The 15,412-nt window shown below is 42.8% G+C and overlaps 1 protein-coding gene across 1 annotated transcript in view; it reads right to left on the reverse strand.

Annotated features, from left to right (window-relative positions):
- The window catches only part of ABCF3 (ATP binding cassette subfamily F member 3), a 47,104-nt gene extending 31,956 nt beyond the window's left edge, over nucleotides 1-15,148 (reverse strand). The window contains exons 1-8 of the mRNA XM_070753758.1: nucleotides 14,930-15,148; nucleotides 10,158-10,305; nucleotides 8,748-8,827; nucleotides 6,655-6,707; nucleotides 5,206-5,303; nucleotides 3,965-4,087; nucleotides 2,617-2,883; nucleotides 186-266 (exon numbers count right to left, since the gene is read on the reverse strand). Of these exons, the coding sequence (XP_070609859.1) occupies nucleotides 186-266; nucleotides 2,617-2,883; nucleotides 3,965-4,087; nucleotides 5,206-5,303; nucleotides 6,655-6,707; nucleotides 8,748-8,827; nucleotides 10,158-10,305; nucleotides 14,930-15,005 (926 nt within the window). The 5' untranslated portion in view covers nucleotides 15,006-15,148. The remainder of the gene's footprint in view (nucleotides 1-185; nucleotides 267-2,616; nucleotides 2,884-3,964; nucleotides 4,088-5,205; nucleotides 5,304-6,654; nucleotides 6,708-8,747; nucleotides 8,828-10,157; nucleotides 10,306-14,929) is intronic.
- Nucleotides 15,149-15,412: the final 264 nt, after the last annotated feature.

The raw sequence follows: 15,412 nt of genomic DNA on the forward strand, positions 1-15,412 counted from the left end.
AGGATTAAATAAGGTTCAGGAGGGAAGTATTTTCAATAGGAAAGTGGCCAAGGTTGGGAAACACTGCTTTAGAGAACTGGAGAAGTAGCCAATTTCCATTCAGAATTTAGGAAATTTGAACTCACCGACTACCGAGCGTGTAAATTCAAAGCTGTGTCTGCTCCTAACAGAGTACTCCAACTTACCTTGCTGGGGCCTTGTCTGCTTCAATCTCTTCTAGACCGGCATAGATTTCGGACAGTCGAGCACCTTCGGTGCCTACTCCCCTGAAAGAAAAAAAAAGTGACATGATGGTTTGTAGATGGCCAAACTAGCTCTGTTTCTGATTACCTTCCAGAATTAAGAGAGAGCTTCGGTGGTGCAGTGGTTGGAGTGCAGTACTACAGGCTACTTCTGCTGACAACCGGCTGCCTGCCATCCATTTGGCAGATGGAATCTTACCAGGCTCAAAGCTGACTCAGCCTTCCAAGGTCGGTAAAACGAGGACCCAGATTGTTGGGGAATCAACTTCCCCCGGAGATTAGAACGGCCTCCACCCTCCTTGTCTTTCGCAAGTTACATAAGACCCACCTATATCGCCAGGCATGGGGGAACTAAGACATCTCTCCCAGGCTTATTATATTTCATGTTTGATGTATGTGCTGTATGGTTTTTATTGTTGAGGTTTTTAGATATTTTAATTGTTGAGGTTTTTACATATTTTGTTATTAGATTTGTTCCATTGTTATACTGTTTTTATTACTGTTGTGAGCTGCCCCGAGTCTTCGAAAAGGGGCGGCATACAAATCTAATAAATTGAATTGAATTGAATATGCTGACTCTTGTAAACCGCTCAGACAGGGCTGTAAAGCACTGTGAAGCGGTATATAAGGCTACCTTCGAAGAGCATTCAGAAACTGCAAATTGTGCAGAATGCAGCCGCGCGAGCGGTCAGGGGCCTGTCCAGACATGTTCATATCTCTCCAGCACTCCGTGGACTGCATTGGCTGCCAATTGGTTTCCGGACACAATTCAAAGTATTGGTTATAGAAACATAGAAGACTGATGGCAGAAAAAGACCTCATGATCCATCTAGTCTGCCCTTATACTATTTTCTGTATTTTATCTTAGGATGGATATATGTTTATCCCAGGCATGTTTAAATTCAGTTACTGTGGATTTATCTACCACGTCTGCTGGAAGTTTGTTCCAAGGATCTACTACTCTTTCAGTAAAATAATATTTTCTCATGTTGCTTTTGATCTTTCCCCCAACTAACTTCAGATTGTGTCCCCTTGTTCTTGTGTTCACTTTCCTATTAAAAACACTTCCCTCCTGAACTTTATTTAACCCTTTCACATATTTAAATGTTTCGATCCTGTCCCACCTTTTCCTTCTGTCCTCCAGACTATACAGATTGAGTTCATTAAGTCTTTCCTGATAGGTTTTATGCTTAAGACCTTCCACCATTCTTGTAGCCCGTCTTTGGACCCGTTCAGTTTTGTCAATATCTTTTGTAGGTATCTTTTTATGACCTATAAAGCCTTACATAGCACCAGAATATATAACGGACTGCCTTCTGCCGCATGAGCCCCAGCAACCAGTCAGATCCCACAGAGTTGGCCTTCTCCAGGTCCCGTCAACTAGACAATGTCACTTGGCGGGGCCTAGGGGAAGAGCCTTCTCTGTGGAGGCCCCGGCCCTCTAGAATCACACTTCCCCCCACCCTCCTTGCCTTCCACAAGAGTCTCAAGACTCATTTATGCCGCCAGGCTTGGGGCCACTAGACTTTAGCCCCTTGGCCAACAAATGTGTTGTAAGTTGATTGAATGGGAATGAGTGTCTTTTTATAGACTTTGGGTTTTTTAGATTATTAATTAAAATTAACTGGATTTAGAACATTATATATTGTTCCGTTATATGTTGTAAGCAGCCCCGAGTCTTCGGAGATGGATGGCATAAAAGTCCAATTAATAATAATAATAATAATAATAATAATAATAATAATAATAATACAGTGATCCCTCATTTTTCACGGGGGATGCGTTCCAAGACCACCCATGAAAAATGAATGTCCGTGAAGTAGAGGAAAGATTTTTTTAATGTATTTAACAAGTATTTGGACTTTTAAAACCCACCCTTTGAATTAAACAGCCATTCTATAATGTTTCCCAGCTGGAACTACAGGTGATATCCTACCAGTTTCTTTAATAGAGTACAGTAGTAATGTAGAAGAATATTATGAATTTTTAATGGATTTAAATTTTTTAATGGATTTAAGCCCCCTTTGAAAACCTGTGAAATAGCGAATCCTGGAAAGACGAACCGTGAAGTAGCGAGGGATTACTGTAATAATAATAAATGTTATTGCTATTAATAGCAATAGAACCTAGACTTATATGCCACTTTAGAATGCTTTACAGGGGTTTTACAGAGTCAGCATATTGCCCCCAACTGCCTGGGTCCTCATTTTATCGACCTCAGAAGGATGAAACACTGAGTCAGCCTTGAGCCATTCAGAATCGAACTCCTGGCAGTCAGCAGGGAGTGAGCCTGCAGTACTGCATTCTAACCACCGCGCCACCACGGCTGCTGAATGGGACCGAATGAGACAGTGTTTCTTGGGAACAAGGTTACCTTCCGGAGTTAACCCGGGCAGTCAGCTCTTTTTCCTCCTTGAGCAGGCTCTCACGGACGGTGTCACATTCCAGCACGCTCTGCAGGGCTGGCGTCTCGTCCCCGGCTACTTCTTGCTCCACGTGAAGGATGCTGATGTGCGAGGGGATGCGCAGGTTCCGGCTGGCGATCATCTTCAACAACGTGGTCTTGCCCAACCCGTTCCGACCTACCAAGCCGTATCGCCGGCCGTAAGCCAGGTTCAGGTCTGCTCCTGTGAGGAGGACCCTGGAAAGAAGAGAACAGAGCCATGATGGCGAACCTATGGTACGCATGTGGACCCATATGGGAGGGCGTGCGAGACTTTCCTATGTTTCAGCTCCAGCGCACATGCGTGCAATGGCCAGTTGATTTTTGGCCTTGGGGAAAAAACCCCCACCCTTGTCCCAACATGTAAATGCACAACATAATTTTAAATAAATATTTTTTTTCCCAAAGTCCAGCTTTAAACTTATATTTTATGCTCAGCTCTTCAACAGAAACTACTAAAATCCTTCCTCTACAATGAAATTTAGGCTGCGGGTTAGTTTACAGTGATGTGCTGGAGGAATCTAAACGGCCAAATCAAACTATGTTGCGAAGATACAGTGATACCGCGTCTTATGAACGTAATTGGTTCCAAGACAAGGTTTGTAAGGTTAAAAGTTTGTAAGATGAAACAATGTTTCCCATAGGAATCAATGGAAAAGCGTTTAATGCATGCAAGCCCAAAACTCACCCCTTTTGCCAGCCGAAGTGCCCGTTTTTGCGCTGCTGGGATTTCCCTGCGCTGCTGGGATTTCCCTGCGCTGCTGGGATTCCCCTCCATGGGAAACCCCCTCTCCTGACTTCCGTGTTTTTGTGATGCTGCAGGGGAATCCCAGCAGCGCAAAAACAGGTGCTTTGCTGGCAACGGAAGACCGGAGGTGGGGTTTCCCAGTGAGGGGAGACTCAGCGAAATTGCAGCATTGCAAAAACACAGAAGTCCCCGAAACCCCACTCTGGACTTCCGTTGCCAGCGAAGCGCCCATTTTTGCGCTGTTGGGATTCCCCTGCAGCATCGCAAAAACATGGAAGTCCGGAGGTGGTGTTTCCCATGGAAGGGAGCCTCAGGGAAATCCCAGCAGCGCAAAAACAGGCGCTTTGCTGGCAACAGAAGTCTGGAGGTGGGGCAACCCAGTGGCGGCGGCTTGGGTTTGTAAGGTGAAAATAGTTTGGAAGAAGATGCAAAAAAATCTTAAACCCCGGGTTTGTATCTCAAAAGGTTTGTATGATGAGGGGTTTGTAAGACGAGGTATCACTGTACATGCTCCTTAATGTGGTGACTCACCGCTCGCCGAAGGACACATCAAAGTTTTCGATGCGTACGTCGTAGGACTTGTTCTTGCCTGACATTTCGAGACGGTTCTCTTTCTTGCTGGCTGCTTGACTTGCAGATGCTTCTTCAAGAACCCTGCCGTCCAGAGCAAAATCATAAACAACCATTAGGACCCGGGAGAGAACAATGCTCCAACCCAGAAGTTCGTATGGCGTACGGTCTGACAAAGTCCAGGAACGCTATTCAAAATCTGGCTGTTCCCCAAGGGCTTTGAATTTAGATGGAAGCCAAAGTCCTGTTCAGTTTTATGCGGATGGAAAATAGTTGCTAAATCAGGAGAGGGTCTACTCCAAACTTAGCAACTTTAAGACTTGTGGATTTCAACTACCAGAATTCTGGCTGGAGAATTCTGGAAATTGAAGTCCACAAGTCTTAAAGTTGCCAAGTTTGAGGACCCCTGGTCTACTCCTATTCCAGTCATGCCCTGATCTCTTCTACTTCCTTGTGGAAAGACTGACACATTAAGAAATTGACTCTGGTAAAATGAATCCCTGGTAGACCCTCCCTATAGAAACACAGAAACATAGAAGATTGACAGCAGAAAAAGACCTCATGGTCCATCTCAGGGATAGGCAAAGTTGGCTCTGTTATGACATGTGGACTTCAACTCCCAGAATTCCTGAGCTAGCATGATTGACTCAGGAAGTTGAAGTCCACAAGTCACAGAAGAGCCAACTTTGCCTATCCCTGGTCCATCTAGTCTGCCCTTATACTATTTTATCTTAGGATGGATATATGTTTATCCCAGGCATGTTTAAATTCAGTTACTGTGGATTTACCAACCAGTCTGCTGGAAGTTTGTTCCAAGCATCTATTACTCTTTCAGTCAAATAATATTTTCTCACATTGCTTCTGATCTTTCCCCCAACTCACCTCAGATTGTGCCCCCTTGTTCTTGGGTTCACTTTCCTATTAAAAACACTTCCCTCCTGAACCATATTTAACCCTTTCACATATTTAAATGTTTTGAACATGTCCCCCCTTTCCCTTCTGTCCTCCAGACTATACAGATTGAGTTCATGAAGTCTTTCCTGATAAGTTTGGTGCTTAAGACCTTCCACCATCTTTGGATCTATTCGATTTGATCAATATCTTTGTGTAGGTGAGGTCTCCAGAACTGGACACAGTATTCCAAATGTGACACTATGTTGAGAAGCAGGTACCCTACTCAAAGGTGATCACCCTGGACTCACAGTGGGTTCCCAGATTTGACGGAATCTCGCTCCTGCTTCTTGCATTGCTTGGCTTTAAGACGGGCCTCCGCTTTCTCCAGCTTTCTGGCGTTCACCATCTGTAATGCAGGAGATGGACAGCAAAGGGTCAATAGAGATACCGACCAGCAGCCAGAGAGAAGATGCGAGAGGAACATAAAAGAAGAGGATAAGGAAGTACCGTGTAAATCTGAATTTACAACCCTTTCTTTTAGTGACTGTTTGAATTCAATTTAATTCAATTTATTGGATTTATATGCCGCCCAATCCCATGAAGTTGCACTGGAAAAAGTGACTTAGGACCGTTTTTCACACTTACGACCGCTGCAGCCCATGGTTCTGTGATCAAAAACTTCAGATGCTTGGCAACTGGTTCACATTTATGACGGTTTGCAGTGTCACAGGATCATCATTTGGGACCCTGGGACGAGCAACGCCGATGGGGTCCCTAGATTCACTTAACAACTGTGTTACTCGCTTCACAATTGCAATGATTCACTTAGCTAGAGGGGTCGTAAAACGGGGCAAAAAACCTCCCTCACTTAGCAACAGAAATTTTTTGGGTTCAGTTGCGGTCATAAGTTGAGGACTACTGGCATTTGATCAGCTCTTATTGCAAGGAGTTTGATTTAGGATGCAGTTGGTCTCTGTCTATATCATGATTAAGGATGTCCACATAACTGTATACATGGATAAAAAAGCAAAATAAGCTGTTTACTGGAGCTCTAAGGAAAAATTGGGAGTGGGTGGATCATCAGATGATTTTGGACTACAGCTCCCAGAATCCCTTAGCACAAGAGTAGGCAAAGTTGGCTCTTCTATGACTTGTGGACTTCAACTCCCAGAATCCCTGAGCTAGCACGATTGGCTCAGGAATTCTGGGAGTTGAAGTCCACATAGAAACATAGAAGACTGACGACAGAAAAAGACCTCATGGTCCATCTACTCTGCCCTTATACTATTTCCTGTATTTTATCTTACAATGGATCTATGTTTATCCCAGGCATGTTTAAATTCAGTTACTATGGATTTACCAACCACATCTGCTGGAAATTTATTCCAAGGATCTACTACTCTTTCAGTGAAATGATATTTTCTCACGTTGCTTTTGATCTTTCCCCCAACTAACCTCAGATTGTGTCCCCTTGTTCTTGTGTTCACTTTCCTATTAAAAACACTTCCCTCCTGGACCTTATTTAACCCTTTAACATATTTAAATGTTTCGATCATGTCCCCCCTTTTCCTTCTGTCCTCCAGACTATACATGTCATAGAAGAGCCAACTTTGCCTAACCTTGCCTTAGCAGGAGCCAACATTAGGTGGTACAACTAAGAGCTGCTCCAAAATGTGAACAACGATCCAGCTTTGAAACCTATAGACTCAAACGTTAGGAATAAATAGTGATAAAAACCGCCATGATGATAGCCTTACCGAAGTCTGATCTCTCTTCAACAGCAGTCCTGGCAACGAGTCCAAGTTAGAATCTGCAACCAATAACAACAAAAAAATAATTGTCAACCCTGAAGCTGGGCTAACTGTGGCCATTTCCTTTTTGCAGCTTTCCTCTAAGGAGGTTTCTCTTCTCTTTGCTTCAGGGATGACACAGCCTGGAGCGAAGGGGCTGGGGTGGAGGCGGTGCAGAGATAACTGGGGTGCTGCAGCCAAAATAAAATTCTTTCCCCTGGGAATCAAGGACAATGGTGCAGGTGTTCGAAAGATAGAAACATAGAAGATTGACGGCAGAAAAAGACCTCATGGTCCATCTAGTCTGACCTTATACTATTTTCTGTATTTTATCTTAGGATGGATCTATGTTTATCCCAGGCATGTTTCAATTCAGTTACTGTGGATTTATCTACCGCGTCTGCTGGAAGTTTGTTCCAAGGATCTACTACTCTTTCAGTCAAATAATATTTTCTCATGTTGCTTTTGATCTTTCCCCCAACTAACTTCAGATTGTGTCCCCTTGTTCTTGTGTTCACTTTCCTATTAAAAACACTTCCCTCCTGGACCTTATTTAACCCTTTAACATGATGGAGACTGAAGTCGCCTAGCAACTGGACTACATGCTAAATGGACCATGTGACTGGACATTGGGGGGGGGGGAGTGACAAAAGTTTTACTTTTAATTGAGTGTAAAACCGGCAGGAACTCAGAGCTGGTTTACACCAAGTCTGTGCCAACTTGATATGTCCCAATAAAATATCCTTTGAGGAATATGCCTGCCCTGCATTTTTAAATGAATGGGATGTATTACTTGGAACTTCGACAGCAATCTTGCTTCAAGAATCCCTGCATGAATTCAGACTCCTTTCCCATTTATTTATTTGTATTTATTTATTTATTTTGTCCAATACACAATACATAGAAGAGAATAGACATGAAGTAATATATATAAAGAGAAATATAAAATAGAGAAGATATATGAAAGGAAGAAAATATATATGATATATGAGATAAAGGAAAGACAATTGGACAAGGGACGAAAGGCACACTGGTGCTCTTATGTACGCCTCTTACTGACCTCTTAGGAACCTGGAGAGGTCAATCGTGGATAGTCTAAGGGAGAAATGTTGGGGGTTGACACTATTGAGTCCGGTAATGAGTTCCACGCTTCGACAACTCAATTGTTAAAGTCATATTTTTTACAGCCATGTTTGTAGCGGTTCATATTAAGTTTGAATCTGTTGCATGCTCTTGTGTTGTTGCGGTTGAAGCTGAAGTAGTCATTGACCAGTAGGACGTTGCAGCATATGATCTTGTGGGCAATACTTAGATCGTGTTTTAGGCGTCGTAGTTCTAGGCTTTCTAGGCCCAGGATTGTTAGTCTAATTTCGTAGGGTATTCTGTTTCGAGTGGGAGTGAAGGGCTCTTCTGGTGAAATATTTTTGGACGTTTTCAAGGGTGTTGATGTCCGAGATGTGGTATAGGTTCCAGACAGATGAGCTGTATTCTAGGATGGGTCTGGCAAATGTTTGGTAGGCTCTTGTGAGTAGTGTGAGATTGCTGGAGCAGAAGCTACGTAGGATCAGGTTAACAACTCTAGAAGCCTGTAAGAAGTTCTGTAGGAATATAAAAGCTGGACCGTAAAGAAAAGTTGAATGCCAAAGAATTGAGGCCTTTGAACTCTGGTGCTGGAGAAGACTCTGTGAGTTCCTTGGACTGCAAGGAGATCCAACCGGTCAGTCCAAGAGGAGATCAACCCTGGCCGCTCTTTAGAAGGCCAGATCCTGAAGATGAAACTCAAATACTTTGGCCACCTAACGAGAAGGAAGGACTCACAGGAGAAGAGCCTACTGCTGGGAACGATTGAGGGTGAAAGAAGAAGGGGACGACAGAGAATGAGGTGGCTGGATGGAGTCACTGAAGCAGTCGGCATGAGCTTAAATGGACTTGAGGATGGCAGATGACAGGAAGGCCTGGAGAAATATTGTCCATGGGGTTGCAATGGGTCAGACACGACTTTGCAACTAACAACAACAACAACATTCTGAGTAAACGCAAGAGACTGCTGCATTACTCACCGTAATTGTCAGTGATCTTAGAAAGCTGAATCGGGGCATCCAGGAGAACCTGCCGGCTGCTTGGAGAGTTTTCATTCTCCCTGTCCAGAAACAAGAGTTATGACTTAATAAAACTCCACAGATTATTGTCAAGGGTCCTCATATTTAAAGCCCTACATGGCATTGGGCCAGAATACATCCGGAACCGCCTTCTACCGCACGAATCCCGGCGGCCGATATGGTCCCACAGAGTTGGCCTTCTCCGGGTCCCGTCGACCAAACAATGTTGTTTGGCGGCCCCAGGGGAAGAGCCTTCTATGTGGCGGCCCCGGCCCTCTGGAATCAACTCCCCCCCAGAGTTCCAAGCATCTACTACTCTTTCAGTAAAATAATATTTTCTCACGTTGCTTTTGATCTTTCCCCCAACTCACCTCAGATTGTGCCCCCTTGTTCTTGTGTTCACTTTCCTATTAAAAACAGTTCCCTCCTGAACCTTATTTAGCCCTTTAACATATTTAAATGGGTCATCGGCAAATAGGCAAGCCTTCCCTAGCAAACCTTCCCCTATGTCACTCACAAAGATATTAAAAAGAATAGGACCCAGAACAGACCCTTGTGGCACACCGCTTGTAACCAGGCTCTGCTCAGAATACTCGCCATTTACAACAACCCTCGGATATCTACGCTTCAGCCAGCTGCAAATCCACTGAACTATCCGGGGATCAGATCTGAATGAATGAAATCTTCTCATGGAATACTTTGTTCTGTGTGCATGTGAAATTCAATTCAATTCAATTCAATTTATTAGATTTGTATGCCGCCCCTCTCCGAAGACTCGGGGTGGCTCACAACAATAATAAAAACAATATTCCAGCAAAAACAAATCTAATATTAAAAAGCACATAAAAGCCTATCATATTTAAAAAAGCAAACAAAATATACATACCCAAACATAAATATAAAAAAGCCTGGGGGAAAGGTGTCTCAACTCCCCCATGCCTGGCGGTATAGATGGGTCTTGAGTAATTTACGAAAGACAAGGAGTGTGGGGGCAGTTCTAATCTCCGGGGGGAGTTGATTCCAGAGGGCTGGGGCTGCCACAGAGAAGGCTCTTCCCCTGGGGCCCGCCAAACGACATTGTTTGGTCAATGGAACCTGGAGAAGGCCAACTCTGTGGGACCTTATCGGTTGCTGGGATTTGTGCGGTAGCAGGCGGTTCCGGAGGTACTCTGAAATTGATTGTCAATCAGTGTTACTTCCTAAGTGGACAGTTTGATTTCACTGAAGTTTGATTTACTTAGAGTTCTGAAGTTCTACCCAAAGGGTCTTGGTGGATTCTGGATCTTTAGTGCCTGCTTTATGTACATCACAAGTGAAGAAAGCCCAATTGTTTGGTTACTGGTGACCTCATTTTAACCAGAGGGAACTTACAGGTGAAGGGTGTTGAACATACGCTGACAGATGGCACGGATGTCCACATCGTCTTTGGAATCTCGGGACACGTCTTGCAAGAGCTCGCCAACCGCTTCAAATAGATCGTCCACCGTCTCAAAATCTGAGCTGCCACTGTGCAGGACTCCTGCCAAAGAAACCCAATGGTTAATGCAAGGCTGAGATTATATTATATTATATTAATGAGATTTGTATGCCGCCCCTCTCCGAAGACTCGGGGCGGCTCACAACAATAATAAAACAGTGTGACAATGTAAACAAATCTGCTTATTGCATAGTCTCTTGCTCCTGCCATGGTTTAGCCATGATTTAGCCATGTGTGATGTCTTCTACTGAAATACAAAAACGGTACATCTTGCAGCTTACTTAATGGAGTCACACCAGACTTTGGCTTACCCAACAACAACTTGAAACGAATCAAAATTACTGTAAACGTTGGAAGGGAAGCAAGAAGAAAAGGGGAAATCCTCTGAGTATGAATCCTCAATCTGAGTATTGTATTGGCAGTTCTGTGTTAGCAAAAACTTCAGAAGAGAAGGATTTAGGGGTAGTGATTTCTGACAGTCTCAAAATGGGTGGGGCGGTAGGAAAAGTGAGTAGGATGCTTGGCTGCATAGCTAGAGGTATAACAAGCAGGAAGAGGGAGATTATGATCCTACTATTTAGAGCACTGGTGAGACCACATTTGGAATACTGTGCTCAGTTCTGGAGACCTCGCTTACAAAAAGATATTGACAAAATTGAACGGGTCCAAAGACGGGCTACAAGAATGGTGGAAGGTCTTAAGCATAAAACTTATCAGGAAAGACTTAATGAACTCAATCTGTATAGTCTGGAGGACAGAAGGGAAAGGAGGGACATGATCAAAACATTTAAATATGTCAAAGGGTTAAATAAGGTCCAGGAGGGAAGTGTTTTTAATAGGAAAGTGAACACAAGAACAAGGGGACACAATCTGAAGTTAGTTGGGGGAAAGATCAAAAGCAACGTGAGAAAATATTATTTGACTGAAAGAGTAGTAGATCCTTGGAACAAACTTCCAGCAGACGTGGTTGGTAAATCCACAGTAACTGAATTTAAACATGCCTGGGATAAACATATATCCATCCTAAGATAAAATACAAAAAATAGTATAAGGGCAGACTAGATGGACCAGGAGGTCCTTTTCTGCTGTCAATCTTCTGTTTTTATTAAGTCAAGAACTATCTGAACTATAATAGATTCTAAAATATAAATTGCTAGTTATTTAATGCAGAATTAAACAAATCTGCTTATTGTATAGTCTCTTCCTCCTGCCATGGTTTAGTCATGTGTGATGCCTTCTACTGAAACGGTACATCTTGCAGCTTATTTAATGGAGTCACACCAGACTTTAGCATACCCTACAACAGCTTGACATGAATCAAAATTACCGTAAACTTTGGAAGGGAAGCGAGAAGAAAAGGGGAAACATTTTATCTTTGCTAAATGCCTGGCCCAGAAGAGCAGAACCAAACAAAAGAGCAACACCTCAGGCTTATAGTACCCGACTTCAACTAAATAGTAAACTCTAATTGAAATAATGTAGACTTGCTTCAGTGTAAAAACCTACTGAATTATGAATGATGAATATCAAAAATGAAAAGTAATCTGCCGAAGACTTAGCTGAGATTATCAAGTGAAAACACAGACGCGGGAAGAATTTGGGATCGCCATTTAAAAATACATACATACTCTTTTTACAGCATTTTTTCCTTTATAACACATGAACTTTTCAAGCTGGTGCTCAAATTTTTCTTACAGAGGTCAGAGGCTAAAAATACATGAGAACATCTACTTTGGAATAAGATATTGGACTTGCTTTATGAGCGCCCGGCTAATATCTGCTTACATTTATCCAGTGCTTTTGAGTATATAAATCATTCCACATTTATGACCTATGGCGCGATATGGCACTATTATCTCCCTATTTCAGAGGGCTGGAGAGCAGCTGCAAAGAGTTGTGAGACCTGATGGCAAAAGAAAAGTTGGCAATGCACTTAACCCTTTGCGCAAGATGACCAAGCCCACACTTCCAACAATTACACAACTCTATTTTAAACCAATTTCACAATCAAGATAGTTGGAATGATGGATGGCAGAAGTTGTTCAATACGCCTGTTAAAAAGGATGCAGCCTCTGATTTGAACAAGATATTCCACTTTGGAGCAGAATTTTCCAAACGTAGATTAGATTAGAAGATTAGAATTCTTTATTGCGGGACCTTTCGAACAGGATGGGAGAAAGGTTAGGATATAGATTTTGTGGGATGAGCAAACTGCGAACATCAGGATCTCTCTGAGTAATAAAGGTTCTGGATGGGACACAAGCAGCTGCAGCCTAGGCAGGAAAAAAAATCAGGACAAGACAAAATCAAACCATTTCTATATGGCTGGTAAGAAAACTTCATAGCGGTGGACATGCACACAGGCAAAAAGGTTTTGGAATAAAATAACAAATTGGTTAAAAGAAATAGTAAATGAAGAAATTGAAAAAACCCCCAGAATTATATTTATTGGGTATTTTTAATAAAAAAACAGAAAAGAGGTAAGATACCTAGTTATACATATACTAACAGCTGCCAGAATAGTATATGTCCAACAGTGGAAAACAGACAAAATACCGGAAGAAAACATAATAATTAAAAAAATACTAGACTGTGCGGAGATGGACAGGCTATCCAAAAGATTAGAGGGAAAAGAAGAATCAGATTACTATAAAACATGGGCAAAATTCTATGATTGGCTAAAGAAAAGAACAATAAAGAAAGAAATAAAAATTTATGCAAAGCAACACGTCAAATAAAAGAATTCAAAAATTAATATTATGTAAAAGAAGTGAAATTCTCTGATCAAACATCCAAAAAGTGGGGAAACTTTCATTTCCCAAATGTTGTATGTGTATGTTTTTATGTATGTTTTTTCTTTTGTCTTGTATGTCATATTTGTAAAAAAACACTAATTTTATATATATATATATATATATATATATATATATATATATATATATATATATATAAACTTCATAGCGATATCCACAAACTCATCTTACGTCAAGCTCCTGTAGAAAACAAACCTGATCTTACCTTTCTCCTGGACACAGCTATGTATATTCTTTAAGTAAATGTGAAATGGATGCTGATATTCTTCTCAGGGGTCCTGGACAGAGGGGTTGAATTCACCTCAAATTCCAGAACTTAAAAAAAATAAATATTAAAGTAGAGAATGTTGCTCTTTATCAGTGTTTCTCAATGTTGGCAGGATATGAAAACTTCAAGTCCCAAAATGACTGGGCGGGGAAATTCTGGATATTGGAATTTTGTAAGTTGTTAAGGCTGAGAAATATTGTTTTAGAATACTGTAGAGCAGAATAGGATAGAATATAATAGGATGGGAATGGATTAGAATTCTTTATTGGCCAAGTGTGATTGGACACACAAGTAATTCGTCTTGGTGCATATCCTCTCATAAAAGAAATGTCAATCAAGAATCATAAGGTACAACACTTAATGATACTCCAGGTACAAATAAGCAATCCAATCATATTAGGAACTAGTCAATATAAATGGTAAGGATGCAATCAACAAAATTACTGTCATACAGTCATTTGTGGGAGGAGATAGGTGACTGGAACAATGAGAAGATTAATAGTAGTGCAGATTTGGGAAATAGTTTGATTGCATTGAGGGAATTATTTCTTTAGCAGAGTGATGGCGTTTGGGGAAAAAACTGTTCTGGTGTGCAGTGCTCTATAGCAGTGTTTCCCAACCTTGGCAACTTGAAGATATTTGGATTTCAACTCCCAGAATTCCCCAGCCAGCATTCGCTGGCTGGGGAATTCTGGGAGTTGAAGTCCAAATATCTTCAAGTTGTCAAGGTTGGGAAACACTGCTCTATAGCATCGTTTTGAGAGTAGGAATTGAAGCAGTTTGTGTCCAGGATATCAAGTGTCTGTAAATATTTCCACAGCCCTCTCTTTATAACCTGTACATAGGAAGGAAGTTAGCTCATCCATTCATCTAAATTGAATTTTTAGGCCCTGGAATCCAACCCTTTTCCGTCTAAGCTCTGAATTTTATATAATAATAACAACAACAACAACAATAATAATAATAATAATTTATTAGATTTGTATGCCGCCCCTCTCCGAGGACTCGGAGTCCTAAAGGTGGAAAAATGTCCCAGGAATGGGAATTCATGAATGGATGAATTAATAGATGAGTCATTGAATGGGAGACCACCAAGAAATGTCAGGAATGTATGGATGCAGGAAGTTGCTAGCAGTTGCTTTTTACCAGGATTAAGGGCTTGAAGAGAAAAAAAATCTTTTTTGTCTCTTTGCCCGATTTAGGGCTTCGCAAACTATCCTCGATCAGGGCAGCAAGCGTCCCCTGGCAAAAGGATTCTCCCCCTTTTTCTAGGCATGGATCAATCCAGGCACGCGCTAACCAAAAGGGCCAAAATACAGGCAATGCTTCTAAAGGGATGTACCAATGCATTGGAGGGGGAGGGGGGAGAGATCCAGAAAGCTCTTTGATCCGCTGAGCCCATCGTGCGATGTTCGGGCGACCCCCCCCCCCCCCCCCAAGAAGCCCACGAGAGCCTTTCAGCTGCCCTCATGAGGCTCCACCGCCCTCGTTAGCCTCCGACTCTTTTTAGAAGCCCGAACAGCCACCCCTGAGAACGGGGAGCCGAGGCCTAGGCCTCATCCTTCGCCGCCTCAGCCTCACTCACCGGTCACGTATTCGAACATCTCTCCGTCGAGCTCCGGGAACTCCCTCCGCAAAATCTCCGCGCAGGACGCAGCCATGGCAGCCCGGCCGCTGGGCCTTCCTCCCTCAGCCGCCGGCTGCCGACTGCAGCGTTGGCCCTCGCGGTGGTTCTTGGGAAACGTAGTCCTCCGCTATCAGCCGTAGCCGGCGCGGAAGTTTTCTGGGAAACCGAGGCCACTTGATGCTGTGGCGGAAGACCCTATTTGCGCAGTGGTTCTTGGGAAACGTAGTCTTCCGCTATAGCCGTGGGCCGGCGCAGAAGTTTTCTGGGAAACCCAGGCCATTTGAAGCTGTGGCGGAAGCCCCTGTTTGCTGCTTTTTTTTTTTTGGGGGGGGGGGGGGGGGGCCTTGTTGGCGGTAGCGGGGCGAATTCAGAACAAAATGGCTTGAACATCAACGTTAATAACCAGACGAGGCCTCTCTTCTTGTACCGCAGCTGGTGGCA

This window comes from Erythrolamprus reginae, chromosome 5 (assembly GCF_031021105.1).
Source record: "Erythrolamprus reginae isolate rEryReg1 chromosome 5, rEryReg1.hap1, whole genome shotgun sequence".
Classification (NCBI taxonomy): Eukaryota; Metazoa; Chordata; class Lepidosauria; order Squamata; family Dipsadidae; genus Erythrolamprus; species Erythrolamprus reginae.